The sequence below is a fragment of the Colossoma macropomum genome, unplaced genomic scaffold, assembly GCF_904425465.1.
Source record: "Colossoma macropomum unplaced genomic scaffold, Colossoma_macropomum, whole genome shotgun sequence".
Lineage (NCBI taxonomy): Eukaryota > Metazoa > Chordata > Actinopteri > Characiformes > Serrasalmidae > Colossoma > Colossoma macropomum.
Genome location: NW_023494794.1, coordinates 29,107,396 through 29,127,395, shown reverse-complemented (window position 1 = coordinate 29,127,395; position 20,000 = coordinate 29,107,396). Strand labels below are relative to the sequence as shown.

At 39.4% G+C, this 20,000-nt stretch overlaps 1 protein-coding gene across 4 annotated transcripts in view; it reads left to right on the top strand.

Annotated features, from left to right (window-relative positions):
• LOC118814898 (calpain-5-like) overlaps positions 1 to 20,000 on the top strand; it is a 32,876-nt gene that overhangs the window by 2,288 nt on the left and 10,588 nt on the right. For 2 of the 4 annotated variants that reach the window (XM_036580765.1, XM_036580764.1), the window contains exons 2-4: positions 5,650 to 5,814; positions 11,188 to 11,379; positions 17,691 to 17,822. In XM_036580765.1, the coding sequence (XP_036436658.1) occupies positions 11,215 to 11,379; positions 17,691 to 17,822 (297 nt within the window). In that variant the 5' untranslated portion in view covers positions 5,650 to 5,814; positions 11,188 to 11,214. Of the gene's footprint in view, positions 1 to 5,499; positions 5,522 to 5,649; positions 5,815 to 11,187; positions 11,380 to 17,690; positions 17,823 to 20,000 lie in introns of those variants that run through there. The other 2 variants (XM_036580767.1, XM_036580768.1) reach the window with 2 other exon arrangements.

The following is a 20,000-nucleotide window of genomic DNA, read 5'->3' as shown; positions in this document are numbered from 1 at the left end:
TCTTCTCTCTGCTTTTCACTCGTTTGTTTACATTCATTTGGAACTACGAGGCTGAAACTGACCACTTATCCACCTTAAAAAGCTGAAACTGACCGCTTATCTACCTTTAAAAACTGAAACTGACCACTTATCCACCTTAAAAAGCTAAAACTGACCGCTCATCCATCTTAAACAGCTGAAACTGACCGCTTATCCACCTTAAAAAACTGAAACTGACCGCTTATCTACCTTTAAAAACTGAAACTGACCACTTATCCACCTTAAACAGCTGAAACTGACCACTTATCCACCTTTAAAAGCTGAAACTGACCGCTCATCCATCTTAAACAGCTGAAACTGACCGCTTATCCACCTTAAAAAGCTGAAACTGACCGCTCATCCACCTTTAAAAACTGAAACTGACCGCTTATCCACCTTAAAAAGCTGAAACTGACTGCTTATCCACCTTAAAAAGCTGAAACTGACCGCTTATCCACCTTAAACAGTGCAGCTGTTACATTCACAGACTGATCTGGACAATCTGACCACAAAACACCACAGCACAAGGTCAACACAACAAACTCTTTATGAAGAGACCAATGAAAATAAAGGAGCCAATTAACAGAAACGGTAACTGTAATGAATTCTGGGTAGCTCCACCCCCTGGTGATGTAATACTGGAGTATAAAATTAAAAAATATAAATATAAACTATTTTGAGAGAAAATTTAACCCCTTACAATTAATATCGGCCACAAAATGTTAATATCAGTCAGGTTACAATGCGGTTATGTTTATAACAGCAGGAATTACAGCCCAGCACAGTGTATGTTATATTTTAATAATTTTAATAATTTAAACCTCTCGTGTTTGACCCCCAAAGTCCAGTTCATTTGAATAGTGTGATAACCCTGTAATGTACCCAGGCCCGCTTGAAGAGATGGGCTCATGCATGGTTCAGTTGGACTGAGGCACAGTTCAGCTGGACTTATGCACGGTTCAGTTGGACTCATGCACGGTTCAGTTGGACTCATGCATGGTTCAGTTGGACTCATGCACGGTTCAGTTGGACTCATGCATGGTTCAGTTGGACTCATGCATGGTTCAGCTGGACTCATGCACGGTTCAGTTGGACTCATGCACGGTTCAGTTGGACTCATGCATGGTTCAGTTGGACTCATGCACGGTTCAGTTGGACTCATGCACGGTTCAGTTGGACTCATGCATGGTTCAGCTGGACTCATGCCCAGCTCAGTTGGACTCATGCCCAGTTCAGTTGGACTCATGCATGGTTCAGTTGGACTCATGCATGGTTCAGTTGGACTCGAGCACGGTTCAGCTGGACTCAGGCATGGTTCAGTTGGACTCAGGGAGAGTTCAGTTGGACTCATGCATGGTTCAGCTGGACTCAGGGAGAGTTCAGTTGGACTCATGCACGGTTCAGTTGGACTCATGCATGGTTCAGCTGGACTCATGCACAGTTCAGTTGGACTCATGCATGGTTCAGCTGGACTCATGCCCAGTTCAGTTGGACTCATGCCCAGTTCAGTTGGACTCATGCATGGTTCAGTTGGACTCATGCATGGTTCAGCTGGACTCAGGCATGGTTCAGCTGGACTCATGCATGGTTCAGTTGGACTCGAGCATGGTTCAGCTGGACTCAGGCATGGTTCAGTTGGACTCAGGGAGAGTTCAGGTGGACTCATGCACGGTTCAGTTGGACTCAGGGAGAGTTCAGTTTGACCCAGGCACGGTTCAGTTGGACTCGAGCACTGTTCAGTTGGACTCAGGCACCGTACAGCTGGACTCAGGCATGGTTCAGTTGGACTCAGGCATGGTTCAGTTGGGACTTTCACTGACCACAGTATAGAGTCACTTAGCCAGCCCGAAAAGAGTCTTTAGTCGTGGAAGAGTCTCACACTGCAACTATGGTGCATCACACAAGAGGCTGAACCGGGAAGCCTCGAAGGCCAAAAATGTCCTTCACCATGAAGGGGTAGCATTTTCCTGCAGCTGAACACCACCAGTCCAGTCAGCCTCATAGCTGCAACGCAGTGTAACCCAAGCGCCCGACCCGAGAGCTGCGGCGTAGTGCTGCTCATGCAGCTGAACACCACCAGTCCAGTAGCCCCACAGCTGCAGTGCAGCGTCAACCAAGCAGCCAGCCCAGGCTGCAATGTCACGTCAATCAGGTCCCAGTCCAGAGAGCCCCGTAGCCACAACGCAGCGTCACTCAAGTGGCCGGTCAGGGCTGCATAATAGCTGAGATGTAGTGTCACCCAAACAGCCAGTCCAATAAGCCTCTGAGCCACAGCTGGAGAGTCACTCTCGGCCGCTATCTTGGTGGATATGATGGCAAACATCTCAGATTTCAAACATCAAAACAAACACATGAACAATACAAAACTAACAGAAAACCGGCAAATCGGCAGCCATATTGCACCAGCGTACTTACAGCAGTGCACACACACACACACGCACACACACACACACACACTCACACACACACACACACACTCACACACACACACACACACACACACTCACACGCAGTTATACAGACGCTTTCCTATTTATGGTCACATCAGTCAATCTGCTCAATAAAAACATAATCTATAAAAGTGCACCGTACATTTGTTTACCCTCAACAGCATTCAGCAAACATTTCAAGCCTGGTAGACCAACCAGGAAATCTGTGTGCAGCACAGAGCTGGTATTTTGGTCATGAATTATTTTTTGGTTTTCTATTCAATTTTCACTGATTTTCATGGCTTATTTAGTGTATTTTGCTGCGTGACGTGTGTGTTGAATACCTCACCACTTCAGTGCGGCGTCTAGGACGCTCTGCTGCTTCGCACACACAGCCTGTGTGGAAGCGCTGACCAGTTAACATGGGCAACGAAATAAAAAGGATGACTTTCCGCGTCGTTCGCGCCGCTCAGGCGCAGCATGTGTGAATCAGGCCTAACAGATGGAGGGTGAGTTGTCTCTTTCTGCAAAACACAGTTAATTCAGTCGAGTTCTGTGTTGTTTGGACCGGACTAACTTTCCAATGCATTGATGAATCTTTCCATAGAAATTTGCTAAACAATGACAGTTGTTTTGAATATATATGTGGGTAAATCGTCTCCTCCGATTGTTTACTTTGGGGATCTTAACTGTAACAGTGCGTTAAACTCCCCCACCTCCATATGGAGGCTGTATTTAGCCAGTCTGGCTCTCACTGTGAGCTGTTTATCTGCTTCTAAACACTGTTATATTACACAAACCAAGAGGAGATTAAAGTGAATTTCACACATTCCAGATAATCAAACACTGCTATGGTACTTTTGTGGTAGAAAAACAGTCTTCAGGGTTAGTAACATTCAGATATACTGGAAGTCATGAATATGAGGAGCTGAACGAAAACTTCCCGTAAGTTGCTCTTTTGGGACTAGACACATCACAGCTTTCATTAGGCTACAATGTGCTTTTTCACTTTAATCCTCACTCCTCTGCATTCCACCAGCCTTACTTATCTCTACCAGAGAGAGAGAGAGAGAGAGAGAGAGAGAGAGAGAGAGAGAGAGGGAGAGAGAGAGAGGAATGTATTGTCAGTTTTCTCTGTGTAGAAACACGCCAGAGTTTTATCTTTACCTCTATTGTCTGTTAGCACAATCACAAACTCAGTTCTCTTATTAATGCCAGTCAGAATTACTATATATTGCTCGTATCTCCTAAATAGTAACTACAGGAGAAGCTTCTCTCGCCCCCTGCTGGCCGCTTTGCGCAGGTTGACTTGCAAAGAAAGAAAGTGTGTCTAATATTGTTTTTAAACTAAAAATACATAATGCATTCTTTTTATCAACCGTTAAATCTGCTGGTGTGGGTTCATGACTGTGGGTGCAACACAACTGGTTACCACGCCACGCATCAACAATGTGATTGGACACCATGTAACTCATTTACATAAAGTTCATCCAGAAGGAGAGAGCAGAAAAAAGTGCAAGACCAAACTCAGAGACCCCCTTCATTTATTTAACTTCCAGTCAAAACAGCCATTAAGTACAAGTTTGTCAATTTTCAGGAGGTTTTTCTGAGGAGACCAGCATAAGAAATGAGAAAGTCAAAAAGTTTCCAAAACTGATTAAAAGCTCCAGAGAAAATGTGGCTCCTAACAACCACCTGGAAGAGCTGGTCGACCCCAAACCTGCCCCCATCAGATAAGCAGCACTTAAAGCTTTCATCTCTGAGAGAGAGGAGAAAATCAAGCTGATCAGATCTGAAAACATCCACAGGTGTTTCTGTCCATCCTTCCACTGTGAGAAGACGACTCAGCGCTGATCAAGAAGAACCTCACTGAGAAAAGGAGACGGACACATCAAACAAAGAAGCTGAACGATGGACTGACCACCCCAGAGTCCAGACCTCAACACCACTGAATGTGTTTGATTACTTTAGAAAATGATCAACCAGCTTCTCAGACTGAACTTTGGAGGTGTGTCTGCAGATTCTTTGAGGAGCTGAAAGTGAGGGTCCTGAAAAGAGTGGAGGCTGTAATGATGTAGTGACTCACTACTGTTTTTTACTGACACTGAAAAATGAACAACTTGTACTAAATGGCCTTTTTGAGTGGACATTGAATAAATGAAGTATACATGCATAACAGGGTGTAATCGGTACGTATGTGTTTATAAATGGCTCCACTTTTCATCACTCTGAGTGAAACGAGCGCCTGCAGTGCATCAACATTATCACTGTATTATCAACACACACACACACACACACACACACACACACACACACACACACACACACACTCACACACACACACACTCACATGCACACTATTTTTAGATGTGTAGCTGTAGCCAAGCAGTCATACCGAGCACACACACACACATTCATACACAAACACACACACAATCTTGTTTATGTAAATTGTGGGGACATTACATAGACTTCTATTCATTTACTGGAGACTTCCCCAAACCTTAACCAGCACTTCTACTAGCCTAACCCTAATCCTAACCCTAACCTTAACCTTACCTTCACCTTAAGATTTAATGATTTACTATATGGGTCTAGCTTGTGGTCTCCACAAGGTAGAAGGGTCCCCACAACATGGGTGTATGAACAGTTTTCATGTTTTGGTCCCCACAGTGTGGCATAAACCTGGGCCACACACACAGACTAAAGGTGAGGTTTACAGACAGAAACACATCATTATTGATACAGTCATAATCTACTAATAACCTCATCAGATCACATCTTGACACGTCTTGATTATGTGGTTTCTGATACTGTACGACTCACTGTTAAATATTAACATGTAATAAACTGCTTTAGCTTTGCTTTAGCCCATGTTTATAGATAACAGTGAGTCATACAGTGTCAGAAACCACATCATCAAGACTATTAGAGACACCAAACACCTCCACACACTCTGAGCGGAGTGAGTGATAATGTAGGTGTGCAGTTAGCACCATGCTAATTGGTGGACTTTCCTGGTGGACTGGTGGAGTTTCTATTACTTGTTATCTACATTACTTACTACATTTGGGGTAAAATGGGAGGGAAACTGTTTTCACACTGTATGCTCCACTGAAAAGGTAAAGAACTTACTCTACTGCATACTCTCTCTCTCTCTCTCTCCCTCTCTCTCCCTCTCTCTCTCTCATTGCATCACAAGGAAGTTCCCGTCCATAATAAGCACTACAGCACTCCAGCCATTCAGAGGACAGAAAGGGTGTTGTCAAAATACTGAAAAAAGCAGGTCAGGTTGAGGGGCTGGGTGAAGAGCAGAAACTCTTCAGTTTACCTGCAGGGACTCGCTGGGTGACAGGACACTTCTTCTGTAAGTTACCTGTTCTATTATAAACACCTCTAGCTGGTAGATTCATATAGATTCAGGTAGCTTTGAGTAAAGTCAGGTAGATTCAGGCAGATTCATAGATTACTTCACTTAGATTTAGATTTTTCACTCTCTGTTGTTTTTCATATATATATATATATATATATATATATATATATATTAAAGTAATTTTATGTGGATCTATTTTATCTCGTTCGAAAACAGTATTTTAGAATCTTTGAAAGGTTTTGCTCAGTTTGATTTTAATCACTTTAGTCCATATTTAACTCAATCAGTAATAAGATGACAGTGACAGCATCATCTCTGTGCCTCTTTAACATTCCTGACTCTTAAAATCATGAATTTGTAAACTCATAATGTTTAATAATTAGCAGTGAAATCATTAAAATGTGCAAAACACGAAACTTTGAGGCCAACAGAGCCTTAAAACATCCAGCAGGGTCTCATGAACAAGGTCCAGCAAAGTCTTTTGACTTTCGGTCAGTTTTGGATTTACAGAAGTGTTTTTACAGTACTGCACTGCCCATCAAAAGTTTGGGGACACCTGGATGTGTTTTGAAAATTGCATTTTTTTTTTCAACTAAGTAAGAACAGCAGAACTAAAGTCCCAAGCAGGTTATTATTGTTTTTCAAATGTCATTAGTTTTTATTTTTATTGATTTTTTCTTTACTTTGGTTTTTGATGTTATATTTCAGAGCTCATTGATAGTTTTAGGGTTGTTTTTATCTTCTTATATCTAGAAAGTAAAAATTTCCATTTAATGTAATTCCATGTATTTACTAACATTGGGCCTCATTCACCAACCGTTCTTAAGAAGAAATTTCTTCTGAAAACCCACTTACGCAGTTCTGACGAAGATTCTGACTCACCAGTGTTCTCTTATTTGGGATCTGTTCTTCGGTAAGAACAGAATCTACACACACTCAAGAGCACAAAGGTGAGAACAGTTCTGCGCTTTAAGAACACGTCACGAATCTGATGTAGACTTTTTTTTAGGATCTTTCTCAAGAACACAGTTAAGAACAAACTTAGGAGGATATTAGAGAATGAGGCCCAATGATTGTTGCCATTTTAGCAGTCCTAAGTTAGCACCCGCCTCACCTGAGTGTTTAGGGTTTGAATGTACTTTAAGGCCATCATTTATAGTTATTTATTTAACCCCTTAAATGGCCAAACGTTTTCTTACACACTTCTATAACCTAAGAATAGCCTGGCTTGCATTGAAGTCCCTGTAGTTACTGAGTAATAGACCTGTGAGTAATAAGACACTGTGTGATTTTAGAAATTGTTCTTTGGTGACTCACACTGTACATTTGAATCACCCATCGCGTTCGGCCAAAGTCTGCGATTTATATACTCACACTGTACGAAAACACTCGGTCTGACCAACATGATGCAACATGGGTGCTCACACTGCAAGTGAAATGCAGCCACTACAGTCTACAGACAACTTCCCGTAAAGCTTTTTCGTTCAAAACAACATGCCGTTTCTCCGAGTACTGAGCAAAAACACTGGCTGAATCTCAAACAGCTCCCTGCTCACTACATAGTGCACCACATATTAAAATAGTGGATCCTGCACCCATAAAGTGCATCACATGTCTAATAAATAGCTTTAATACTTCAGCTGTGTGTTCACAGTTCCATACTGGACAAACAGGGAACTATTTTGGTGTAGAAACCAGAACTTAGTGCACTACATAGGAAGGAGGGGCCGTTTGAGATTCAGCCATTGAGAAACCGCTACAACAACTTTGCTAACTTGTGCTACTCTGTGCACTGAAGCTGAAGAGCAGGTTGTCTATATATATATATTAAAGTAATTTTATGTGGATCTATTTTATCTCGTTCCAAAACAGTATTTTAGAATCTTTGAAAGGTTTTGCTCAGTTTGATTTTAATCACTTTAGTCCATATTTAACTCAATCAGTAATAAGATGGACAGTGACAGCATCATCTCTGTGCCTCTTTAACATTCCTCACTCTTAAAATCATGAATTTGTAAACTCATAATGTTTAATAATTAGCAGTGAAATCATTAAAATGTGCAAAACACGAAACTTTGAGGCCAACAGAGCCTTAAAACATCCAGCAGGGTCTCATAAACAAGGTCCAGCAAAGTCTTTTGACTTTCGGTCAGTTTTGGATTTACAGAAGTGTTTTTACAGTACTGCACTGCCCATCAAAAGTTTGGGGACACCTGGATGTGTTTTGAAAATTGCATTTTTTTTTCAACTAAGTAAGAACAGCAGAACTAAAGTCCCAAGCAGGTTATTATTGTTTTTCAAATGTCATTAGTTTTTATTTTTATTGATTTTTTCTTTACTTTGGTTTTTGATGTTATATTTCAGAGCTCATTGATAGTTTTAGGGTTGTTTTTATCTTCTTATATCTAGAAAGTAAAAATTTCCATTTAATGTAATTCCATGTATTTACTAACATTGGGCCTCATTCACCAACCGTTCTTAAGAAGAAATGTCTTCTTAAAACCCACTTACGCAGTTCTGACGAAGATTCTGACTCACCAGTGTTCTCTTATTAACTTGTGCTACTCTGTGCACTGAAGCTGAAGAGCAGGTTGTCTAGAGGCAGCTCTACAAATAAATAAATAAATAAATAAATAAATAAATAAATAATCAAATCACTGTATTTATTTATACCTCACAATTCAACTCAGTCAAACAGAGCGAAGTCGTCATATACGGACGCTGCTGCCACAAACGTGGACTCTTTTGCCTCCATGTAGGAGCGGTGGTTGTGCCTGTGCGTGGTTTTGGGTGCGACTTTGAGAAATCGGTACGTGAGGCTGCTCACACTGTGAGACCAGCGGCCAAAATTCCTGACATGTCAGAAATCCTTTGGGCAGTTAATCGGCCATCGTTTCTCCTCTCACACTGCACAGCAAACGACGGCTGATGAAACTGAAATTCGGCCCGATCGTGCAGTTCAGTCGGCTCCGAACAAATTGGGCTAAAATCGCAGTGTACGCCTGGCTTTAGTGTGGAATTTGGGACTTTAAAGGGTTAAAATATCGTCAATGTCCAAAGAAAAACACGCATCTCCATTTTTTCCGATTTTCACTTTTCCACTTGATTTGAACACGGCAGCCATTCTTTACATTGTGTAAAAATTTCTTGATGAATGGACCAATAAAAAGGCACCAAAATTGCTTAGAAAAAATCTGTTTCCTGTTGACTTTTATTAGAGGTACAGCACGTTTTCGCCCTCTCCTGTAAAGTTACTATTGTGGAGATACTAGTTTTTCTTTAGACAGCGACGATATGGAAACTAAAGTGTTGACCTTTGTAGGACTTTCTTTTAGTTTGTGTTTGGCGCACATTCTAGTTTAGCGTAAGTGCGTGATTTTGGAAAAACTATTTTTATATTTATTCACAGCCTGTTTTATTTGCATGTACTTTTCAATAAAAGCAATAATCCTGATAAAAGTGCTCTCAGAGGATGGAGTGTACCCGTCAGTCAGTCACTTAATCCAAAATAAACATTCATAAACCATCAGAGGAAAACATTTGTTAAACGCATAAAGAGCTAGAAAAATAAAAAACAAATTAAATAATTCTGACCTTTTCCTGCCAAACAGATATGAATTCACAGAAAACTCCAGAAGGATCAAAGATTTCTCCTCTGGGTGTCAGACTTGTCGCTGTCTGACGCTGGAGCTTCTCAGCTATTTTAACTTTCTGACCTGCTGGTCAGTGTCTCAAAACAGCAACAGTGATCTGGGAACAGTCCCCCGTGTTTATTAGAGCGAGCAGACTGAGTTTGGGCAAAGAAGTTTCAACAAAATGTTTTTGCCAGTTTCTAATAACATACACTGAAAAATAGGTTTGTTTTACCTCATTAACTGTGCTGTCATGAAGTAGCTGGTTGGTGTAAAATGGACTAAAATGAATGAAAGTACATTTCAATGAAGGACACCTGTTTCTGCTGATCCAAAGAGAATTCCATTCCTTTTTTACAAGAAAACCAAATAAACTTCACTGAAATGTTTCGATTTTGTTCTGTCAACAACTGAACTTTACGTTGAGGTAACCAAGTCTGTGTACTGACTCTTTAAATTGTTCATAAAACAATTTATTTTTTGAGTGTAGCACATCATAAAGGTTGATTTTTCATAAGTTAATACCACACTTGTAAATATTTGTGACAGTGGAATGTTACTATTTACAAAACAAATTGTTTTGGTGTTCTCTGATTGGCTAAGCCACTCTGTTCTAATGCACAATTATTAAATAAAACATTGTGCTGTTCATAGAATAATATTTAATCATTAAGTTGCTTAGCAACCATACTAACTATACCATGGCAACCAAACATACTACCATGAGCCTATATTTACATGTCGCTGCTGTTGGAACAAAACATCATATCTCCAAAATGGTAACTTTACAGGAGAAGGAAAAAACATACTTTACTTTTAATGTAAGTCAATGGAACCAGAATTTTTTCCAATTCATTTTGAGTCATTTCTTTTAATCCATTCATCATGAAATTTACATACAATGTAAAGGGTATTTTGAAAAATGACAAAAATGGAGACACAAGGTTTTCTTCCGACAACTATATATATATATATATATATATATATATATATATATATATATATATATATATATATATATGATAACATTGCTTATTGCTTTTTTTATAAGAATAATAAACTTAATATAATTTAAGGTAAATTATTGTGCATAAGCGCTAGGTTAGAGGAGTGACCCACGCATTGATAAAAGTTATATTCAGCTTTTTTAAATGTTTTAATACGTTAGTTTGCAATAACCACATTAAAGCCTACACAAGTTATATATGTGCAAAACTGTCAACCCCTCCCAATCAAATGATCTGTTTTGTTGATTTTCTAAGTTGTTAAGTTTCTAAGTAAATTTGTTACCAAATCCACAAAAGAAAAACACTTAAATACGATATTTTACGGCAATTTTTTGTGCACAATTTCTATTTAAACATAAAAGACAAAATACAAAATGTACTATAATGTTTGCCCAGGCAGCAGGTATGTTTTCATTTTTTTCCAATATGTTAAAATCAGCAAATAAACAATAATTATGCATGATTTTGATTTATTTATTGGAAGATTTAATAGAAGAGCACCTGATGACCTTAATGACCAATTTGAAACATGGTCCATCTGGCACTCTGAAACGTTGAGTCATTCGGCAATTCGAATCAATCATTTTCACAATAATTGTCAATTGTGAAAATATTGACCTTTGGCCAAAATTTTCCTAAAAAGAATTATTTTGTTAATGAACACATAACTGTGGAGAGTGAAGTCACTGATGTTGATTTCTGATCCAGATCTCACTCCATCTTTCCAGAAAGAACAGGAAGAGAAGGCCAGAATCATGTTCTCCACAGTGGTTCCGTACAAGAACCAGAACTACTCTGAACTGAAGAAGGATTGTTTGGAACATAAGAAGCTGTTTGAGGACCCAGAGTTCCCCTGCACCAACAGCTCCCTCTATTACACAACCCCACCGCCCATCATAGTGGAGTGGAAACGACCCGCGGTCAGAAATCACCTCTACATTGCACTGCATACAATACTGTACATTACACACAGTACACAACTATTTTACTCTTCAGTATCTGTGTCGCTGCTGTGAGATCAAAACCTCGTATCTCCGAAATGGTAACTTTACAGGAGAAAGAAAAAACATAGTCTACTTTTAATGTAAGTCTATGGAACCAGACTTTTTTCCAAGTCATTTTAGGTTGTTTCTTTTGGTTCATTCATCATTAAATTCACATACAATGTAAAGGACAACAGGCATTTTCAAAACATGTCAAAAACTGGATACGAGGTTTTATTCAGCGATATGTTACCTATACATACAAGTAATACATCAGCAATATACTATTATATACTACTTATATTACTCTACATATCTATAATTGTCTGTACTAATCTACATTTATTTTGTACTACTTGTGTTTGTCCATATTAGTCTGTGTTTATATTACTTATATTACTCTATATACCTGTATTTCTCTTTATTACCTGTATTAGTCTATTTTATCTATTTATGTTATCTATTTATATATTAGTTTCTTTTAATGGATAGTAATTCTACAGAATCTATATTAGTATATCTGTCTATATTACTCTGTATTAGTCTATATTAGCCTATCTTAATCTATATGATCCATATTAGTCTATATGAATTCTGTTCTATCTACATTTTCACATTAATCAATACTAATTCTATAGTGTCTATATTAATATATTTCACTATATTAGTCTATACTATTCTGTCCTCATCTAATTACTCCCTATTAGTCTGTATTATCTGTATTAGACCTAGATTAAGCATAAGCCTAGATTAAACACTTCCAATGGTAATTCACCATAGACACTTCAATTTAGTTGAAGATTAGGGTCCAATAAGCCAGACCTCTATCAGTCTATAGTACCTATATGTGTCTTTTCTAGTATATATCAGTCTATATTACTCAGAACCTACATTTAGAGTCAGTTATTCATTCAGCCTAATGATAAACTGTAGAACAGACTGAGTTTATATCACAATACCTACATTTAGAGTCAGTTATTCATTCAGCCTAATGAGCAACTGTAGAACAGACTCAGTTTATATCACAATACCTACATTTAGAGTCGGTTATTCATTCAACCTAATGAGAAACTGTAGAACAGACTCAGTTTATATCACAGTACCTACATTTAGAGTCAGTTATTCATTCAGCCTAATGAGCAACTGTAGAACAGACTCAGTTTATATCACAATACCTACATTTAGAGTCAGTTATTCATTCAGTCTAATGAGAAACTGTAGAACAGACTCAGTTTATATCACAATACCTACATTTAGAGTCGGTTATTCATTCAACCTAATGAGAAACTGTAGAACAGACTCAGTTTATATCACAATACCTACATTTAGAGTCGGTTATTCATTCAGCCTAATGAGAAACTATAGAACACATCACACACTGCTGAATAAAGGCCTCGCTGAGGGACAGAACAGATTCGTTAAATGGGCTTTAGGGTTGTAAAACCTTCTAATAGCCTCTAATTACTAATAATTCACAATTTCCGTCATAACAAAACCCTTCATTTAAACGCTGAGTTCATTAACTCTGAAAGCTAATGTTACTTTTGACCCAGCATGGAAATTTGGACTGTTTTGTTTTCCATTTTCTCCCTCCAGCATAAGCAAAGCTGGTGTGTTTATGTGAATGTTTATCTCTTAGTGGGGACAAAATCTCTCCCGAGATAATGGAGCCAATCTTTTGTTTGCCTTTTATTAGAAACGGTAAAAGAGGCCAAATCTGATCCTTTGGCTGCTGAGGTTAAAGGAACATTGCAGCATTTCTGCATCACTGATTCATCCTGATCTTCAGGAAATCATTTCAACACATTTCCCTGAAATCAGAGGAAAACATAAAACCCACCCACTTTGAACTCACTTGGGTCATTTTACCATTACAGTGGCATGAATATTGAAATTAAATTCAAATTACATTTCAAGTTTCATGCCAATGTATGTCATGTCAATGTTAAAGTAACAGCACTTAGCATAACACCACTGACTGTAACACCACTTAGCATAACACCACTGACTGTAACATCACTTAGCATAACACTGCTGACTGTAACACCACCTAACATAACACCACTGACTGTAACACCACTTAGCATAACACCACTGACTGTAACACCACTTAGCATAACACCGCTGACTGTAACACCACTTAGCATAACACCACTGACTGTAACACCACTTAGCATAACACCGCTGACTGTAACACCACTTAGCATAACACCACTGACTGTACCACCACTGACTGTAACACCACTTAGCATAACACCACTGACTGTAACATCACTTAGCATAACACCACTGACTGTAACACCACTTAGCATAACACCGCTGACTGTAACACCACTTAGCATAATACCACTGACTGTACCACCACTGACTGTAACACCACTTAGCATAACACCGCTGACTGTAACACCACTTAGCATAATACCACTGACTGTACCACCACTGACTGTAACACCACTTAGCATAACACCACTGACTGTACCACCACTGACTGTAACACCACTTAGCATAACACCGCTGACTGTAACACCACTTAGCATAACACCACTGACTGTAACATCACTTAGCATAACACCACTGACTGTAACACCACTTAGCATAACACCGCTGAGTGTAACACCACTTAGCATAACACCGCTGACTGTAACACCACTTAGCATAACACCACTGACTGTAACACCACTTAGCAATTGATTGTAACACCAATGACTACACTGATTATAACACCACTGACTGCATTAACACTTGGCATAACATCACTGACTGTAACACCACTGAGCATAACACCATTGACTGTAGCACTAGTGACTGTAACACTGACTTTAACATAATTTAGTTTAACACCACTGACTGTAACACCACATAGCATAACATCACTGACCATAACACCACTTAGCATAACACCACTGACTGTAAAACCACTGACTGTAACACCACTTAGCATAACACCACTGACTGTATCAACACTTAGCATAACACCACTGACTGTAACACCACATAGCATAACATCACTGACCATAACACCACTTAGCATAACACCGCTGACTGTAAAACCACTGACTGTAACACCACTTAGCATAACACCACTGACTGTAACACCACTGATCATAACACCACTGACTGTAACACCACTTAGCATAACACCACTGACTGTAACACCACTTAGCATAACACCGCTGACTGTAACACCACTTAGCATAACACCGCTGACTGTAAAACCACTGACTGTAACACCACTTAGCATAACACCACTGACTGTAACACCACTGATCATAACACCACTGACTGTAACACCACTTAGCATAACACCGCTGACTGTAACACCACTTAGCATAACACCACTGAAGGAAGGGGACTGAAGCACAACCCGTGCTACAGAATGTTCTTCCACACACTGTGTCCAGTTACACAATCCCCAAAACTTACACAGTGCAGCTTAAAAGACTGGAACCTCTCTTTTTTACCGTGTGCACAACACGACTAATAACCACTTAAATAATAAGTCATAAAGAAGAATTATCACAGTTTTTGTAGGTTTATTTAGTAATAGAGCAAAGAGATCAAAGACTGCACAGACACCAGTTTTCTGAAGGTTATTCTGAAGGTCAAACTCATTCTCACGGCTTCACCGTTGATAGAATGACCCACTTGTGATAGAAGTCAACGGCCAGATGGGCACGAACACAAAAAAGAGCCTGGAAACACCACACACAACAAAACACAAAAGGGTGTGCGTTTGGTTCATGGTTTTTGATTAATGATAGCAATCAGTAATTCAAACACAGTCTGCATAGCACACTGATTGATCTTTGGCCGCTGATTCCCAGCTGTGCGCTGTTTTTGGACTTTATCGGAAACACCTACCATGTTTCTTCACTCTGTCATCACTTTATCGACTCCACTGACCATATAGGAGCACTTTGTAGTTCTACAGTTACAGACTGTAGTCCAACTGTTTCTCTGCATACTTTGTTAGCCTGTTCTTCAATGGTCAGGACCCCCATGGACCCTCACAGAGCAGGTACTATTTGGGTGGTGGTAGAACTACTGATAAACTGGACAGTGAGTGTAGATACATGGTAGATGAATGCAATACAGTGAGCAGTGATTTTGTGTGTGTGTGTGTGTGTGTGTGTGTGTGTGTGTGTGTGTGTGTGTGTGTGTGTGTGTGTGTGTAGTTGCTCTGATCAGTCTGTGTTACGTAAATGTGACAGTGCTGAAATGTGAATAACTCTTTAATTGGAAACAGGCCCTGGCTGTAGAGGGACCCAGCCAGTCCTCTGACCCCAACAGGACTTCAACTCTTTCACAAAGAAAACAAACACTCACTTATCTGACCGCCGTGTAACACCAGTGAGGTTGTTTTGTCTGCAGTAATGTTCTGGACAGCAGGGGAATGTGTCCAGATGTTTCAGAGCCCAGTGACCACAGCTGAAACATAGCTGCTCATGTTGATGCTTTCTAAAGTAACACAAATCTATGAAACATTATTGTATAATTTGTAATATATATAATATACGATTAGTACTGCTAATAATGCTTATTTTTATATAATTAATATATACTTCTATTAATTCTATTAACAATACACTTTATTTGGATCGTCCACTTTAGATGCTTTGTAGATACTTCATTTAATTTCAGGTTACATTCAGCTGAAAATCTACTAAATTAAAACACTCTTTAACTCTAAACCTGCTCTAATCATAACCCTAACCTTCACCTCAACCCAAAACCTAAACCCAGCCCTAACCCTGGTCTAAATCCTGACCGTAACCCCACCACTGCTTACAATCAACCGAGCTTCAACAGACAGTTTGTTAACACTTTGAATATCTGTAGAGAATCTATAGGGGGCTATAGTGGATCATACAAATAAAGTGAGACCTGAAAATGTAATAATAATAATAATAACAATAATAATAATAATACTAATGATGTGTATATATATAGTAATCTATGTTAACAGAAATGGCACATCTGCCTTGATACAAAACCATAGTAATCAACCGGAATACTAGATTGACATTAGCATGACCAACACTGCAGTATCCTCACTATAAAGCAGGACGATACAACCGAAATTAAAAACAACACAGTAAACTTAAAAACCATAAACCTAACCATCCTGGACTAAATCACACTACTAGACTTTACAGACAGTGAGCCCTGTCCTGTATCAGAGTTCAGAATAGAGCTTTGGCTGCCTATAAACTGTGACTATAATATAGAAATATGACAATATATTGAAAGAATTTTTCTTTAAATGGTTCTTTTTTCTCTGCTCCGGCTGATCAGATGTCTGAAAAAAATAATATTGTGATAAATCATGTATGGTGAAAGATTCTTGAAGCATCAAAATATTATATTTTTGCCATATCGCCCACCTCTATTAGAATTACAGAAAATGAGTACTTATTTATAGATAAATAAGTTATATTAAGAAAAAAAAATCAAAATAAACTCATCATCTTCATCATGATTACCTTTAAATGATTTTACCCTCTTCAACTCAGCTCAGTAGGCAGATAGAACTTTATTGATCCCGAAGGGAAATGGCAGAGCTAAAACGAGCTGTCCTTCAATCCGAATTTGACCCAGCGACCTAAGGATGGCCTTTTGTAACATCTACAGTTCTCCGTGCTCCCAAATGAGCTATAAAAGCTTCACTGGTGTGACCGCATCCACCCCACCTGTGCTTTACATGATGTAAACATTTAGACTAATAGTAAACGTTACATTAACGTACATTTAAGTTTCAAACAGTACATGCACTTAATAATTCGATAACTGCAGAAAATCTGATTTTGTCATTAATCCTTCAACACATTTGCATGCAATACTTGAGTAATCAGATAAGCATCGCTCCAAAACTGTGTTTGCTGTGTCTCACGGCGACGCGGCTCGCTTATTTCTGGTACAGCAGTCTGTTTTCGCACATGTGCAGACTGAGAGAAACGAAAGAAATCAGAGTAAGAGTTCACATGCACTGAGAAATCTGATTACTGAGCTAAAATCCAGCCTCTTTATCAGATTTCTTAATCAGATTTGTAGATCAGAGTATGGTGTTTGCATGACCGTTTGAATTATCGGATAACTGCAGAAATCTGATTATGGTCGGATTACTGAGTGCATGTATACACACTCATTGTTTCTCCTATATAGCCCTAATTAAGATTCTCTCTCTCTCTCTCTCTCCCTCTCTCTCTCCCTCTCTCTCTCTCTCTCTCTCTCTCTCTCTCTCTCTGTAGGAGATCTGTGAAAACCCTCGTCTGTTCGTGGAGGGTATCAGTGCTCATGATCTGAATCAGGGGAAGGTGGGGAACTGCTGGTTTGTGGCTGCGTGTTCCTGCCTGGCTCTGAAGCCGCACCTTTGGCAGAAGGTCAGTATGAATTTTACATCTCCATTCAGAAAAGCTGACAACACGAGAGCCAGCACTCGTCTATCCACACAATGGAGAGACAGACCGTAGCACAAAGCACTTTAAAAGAATGGATGGAATGTACGAGTCATTATGTGACGCAAGTCAGCGTCTCAGTGAGTCAGTGATTCAGCGTACAGTTATACAGTCCATTGGGTGCACACTATATAGACAAACGTATTGGGACACCTACACATCACACCTACAGGAGCTTTTATGACTCCCACTCTAAACCCATAGGCATTAATATGGAGCTGGTCCCCCTTTGCAGCTCTAACAGCTTCCACTCTTCTGGGAAGCTTCTACAAGATTCCGGAGAGAGTCTGTGGGAATTTCTGCCCATTCATCCAGAAGAGCATTTGTGAGGTCAGACACTGATGTTGGACGAGAAGGTCTGGCTCACAATCTCTGTTCTAGTTCATCCCAAAGGTGTTTGATGGGGTTGAGGTCAGGACTCTGTGAGGGCCAGTCAAGTTCCTCCAAACCAAACTCACCCAGTCAGGCCTTTATGGAGCTGCTTTGTGCGCTGGGGCTCAGTCATGCTGGAACAGGAAAGGTTCTTCCCCAAACTGTTCACACAAAGTTGGAAGTGTATAATTGTCCAAAATGTCTTGGTGCTGAAGCATTAAGATTTCCCTTCACTGGAACTGAGGGTTCTAGACCAACCCCTGAAAAACAGCCCCATATCATCATCCCTCCTCCACCAAACTCTACAGCTGGCACAGTGCAGTCAGGCAGGTAACGTTCTCCTGGCATTCGCCAAACCCAGACTCATCCATCAGACTGACCGATAGAGAAGCTGATTCACTCCACAGAATACGTTTCACTGATCCAGAGTCCAGTGGCGGCGCTTTACTCCACCCCAGCCGACACTTGGCATTGTGTATGTTGATCTTAGGCTTGTGTTCAGCTGCTCCGCCATGGAATCGCATTTCGTGAAGCTCCTAATATGCAGTTCTGTTGCTGATGTTGCTTCCAGAGCCAGTTTGGAGCTCTTTAGTGATGATTCAACAGAGGATAGACACTGTGAGCTTCAGCACTACAGCTTCGTGACTGAGTTGTTGCTTGTATACACTTCCATTTCACAGTAATAGGACCTAGAGTTGGCTGAAACCGACTAGTGGCAGAAAGATATTAAACAGGCTGAATTAGACTTGAATAAGACCACTTTTGAGCTAAACCGTTGGCTAAATGAGTTCCAGAAATAGCAGTTACTGTAACAGCAGACACGCTGGGCTCTGAACTCTTCTATATTGCTTATACAGTGTAGAGGGTCCAGTGGGTGTATGTGATAATGATGTCATGTCTGGAGGCCCAGTTTCTAGTGCAATACCAGAAAGGCAATTTGCAAGCTGAGGAGTGAGTGTTCATGGGGAGCCACATTTGCCCTGTAGGCTTTAGAGGCGCTATTTTCCCCCCTGCATATTAACCGAATGTGGCGAGATTGCCTGCGACTCTGGGGAGTCCAGCAGGAGGCTTCAATTCCGTACTGCTGTGAGCTAAAGACGAGTTTCATCTAAATGTGTCACAGTGTGTTCATGCGTCTGCTCATCGTGTTTTCGCTTTTAAAGGAACGGTTTGGTCAAAAAAGCTAATGTTGCTATCAATAATTGAAAATGAAAAGCCAGATTAGTTGCTTCCATTCGCTTTTAGCCCCTTTAAGCAGCAATCAATCAATTAATCAACCTTGATTTTGACTCGCGAGTACACTGAGGGTGAACCTCATTGGGATTGAAAAAAGGGACTGAAAAAGTTTCAATGAAAAATTTATTTATATAAAATCTATATAAAAAAATATAACAAATATAATAATAATTTCTAAAAAATGAAATAAAAAAATTACAGCTCAAATAGAAAACAGGCATAAAATATTTAAAATTAAGTAAAACAAAAAAAAAAACAACTTAGTGAGCAATAAAAATACTAATATTTTTTTAAAAATCAAATTTCTTTACTAGAATAGAGCAGTAAAATAATTAAAATCATCTTAAAAAATTAAAAAATAAAATAAATTAATATTAAAAATAACAATAAATAAAAAGGAGAATGGAAAGGTTAAACTCAACAGCTACAGGCTGTCTGAAGGCGGCTAGAGACTAAAACTTTAAAGTAAAAAACTCAGTAAAAACTCTCAGTAAA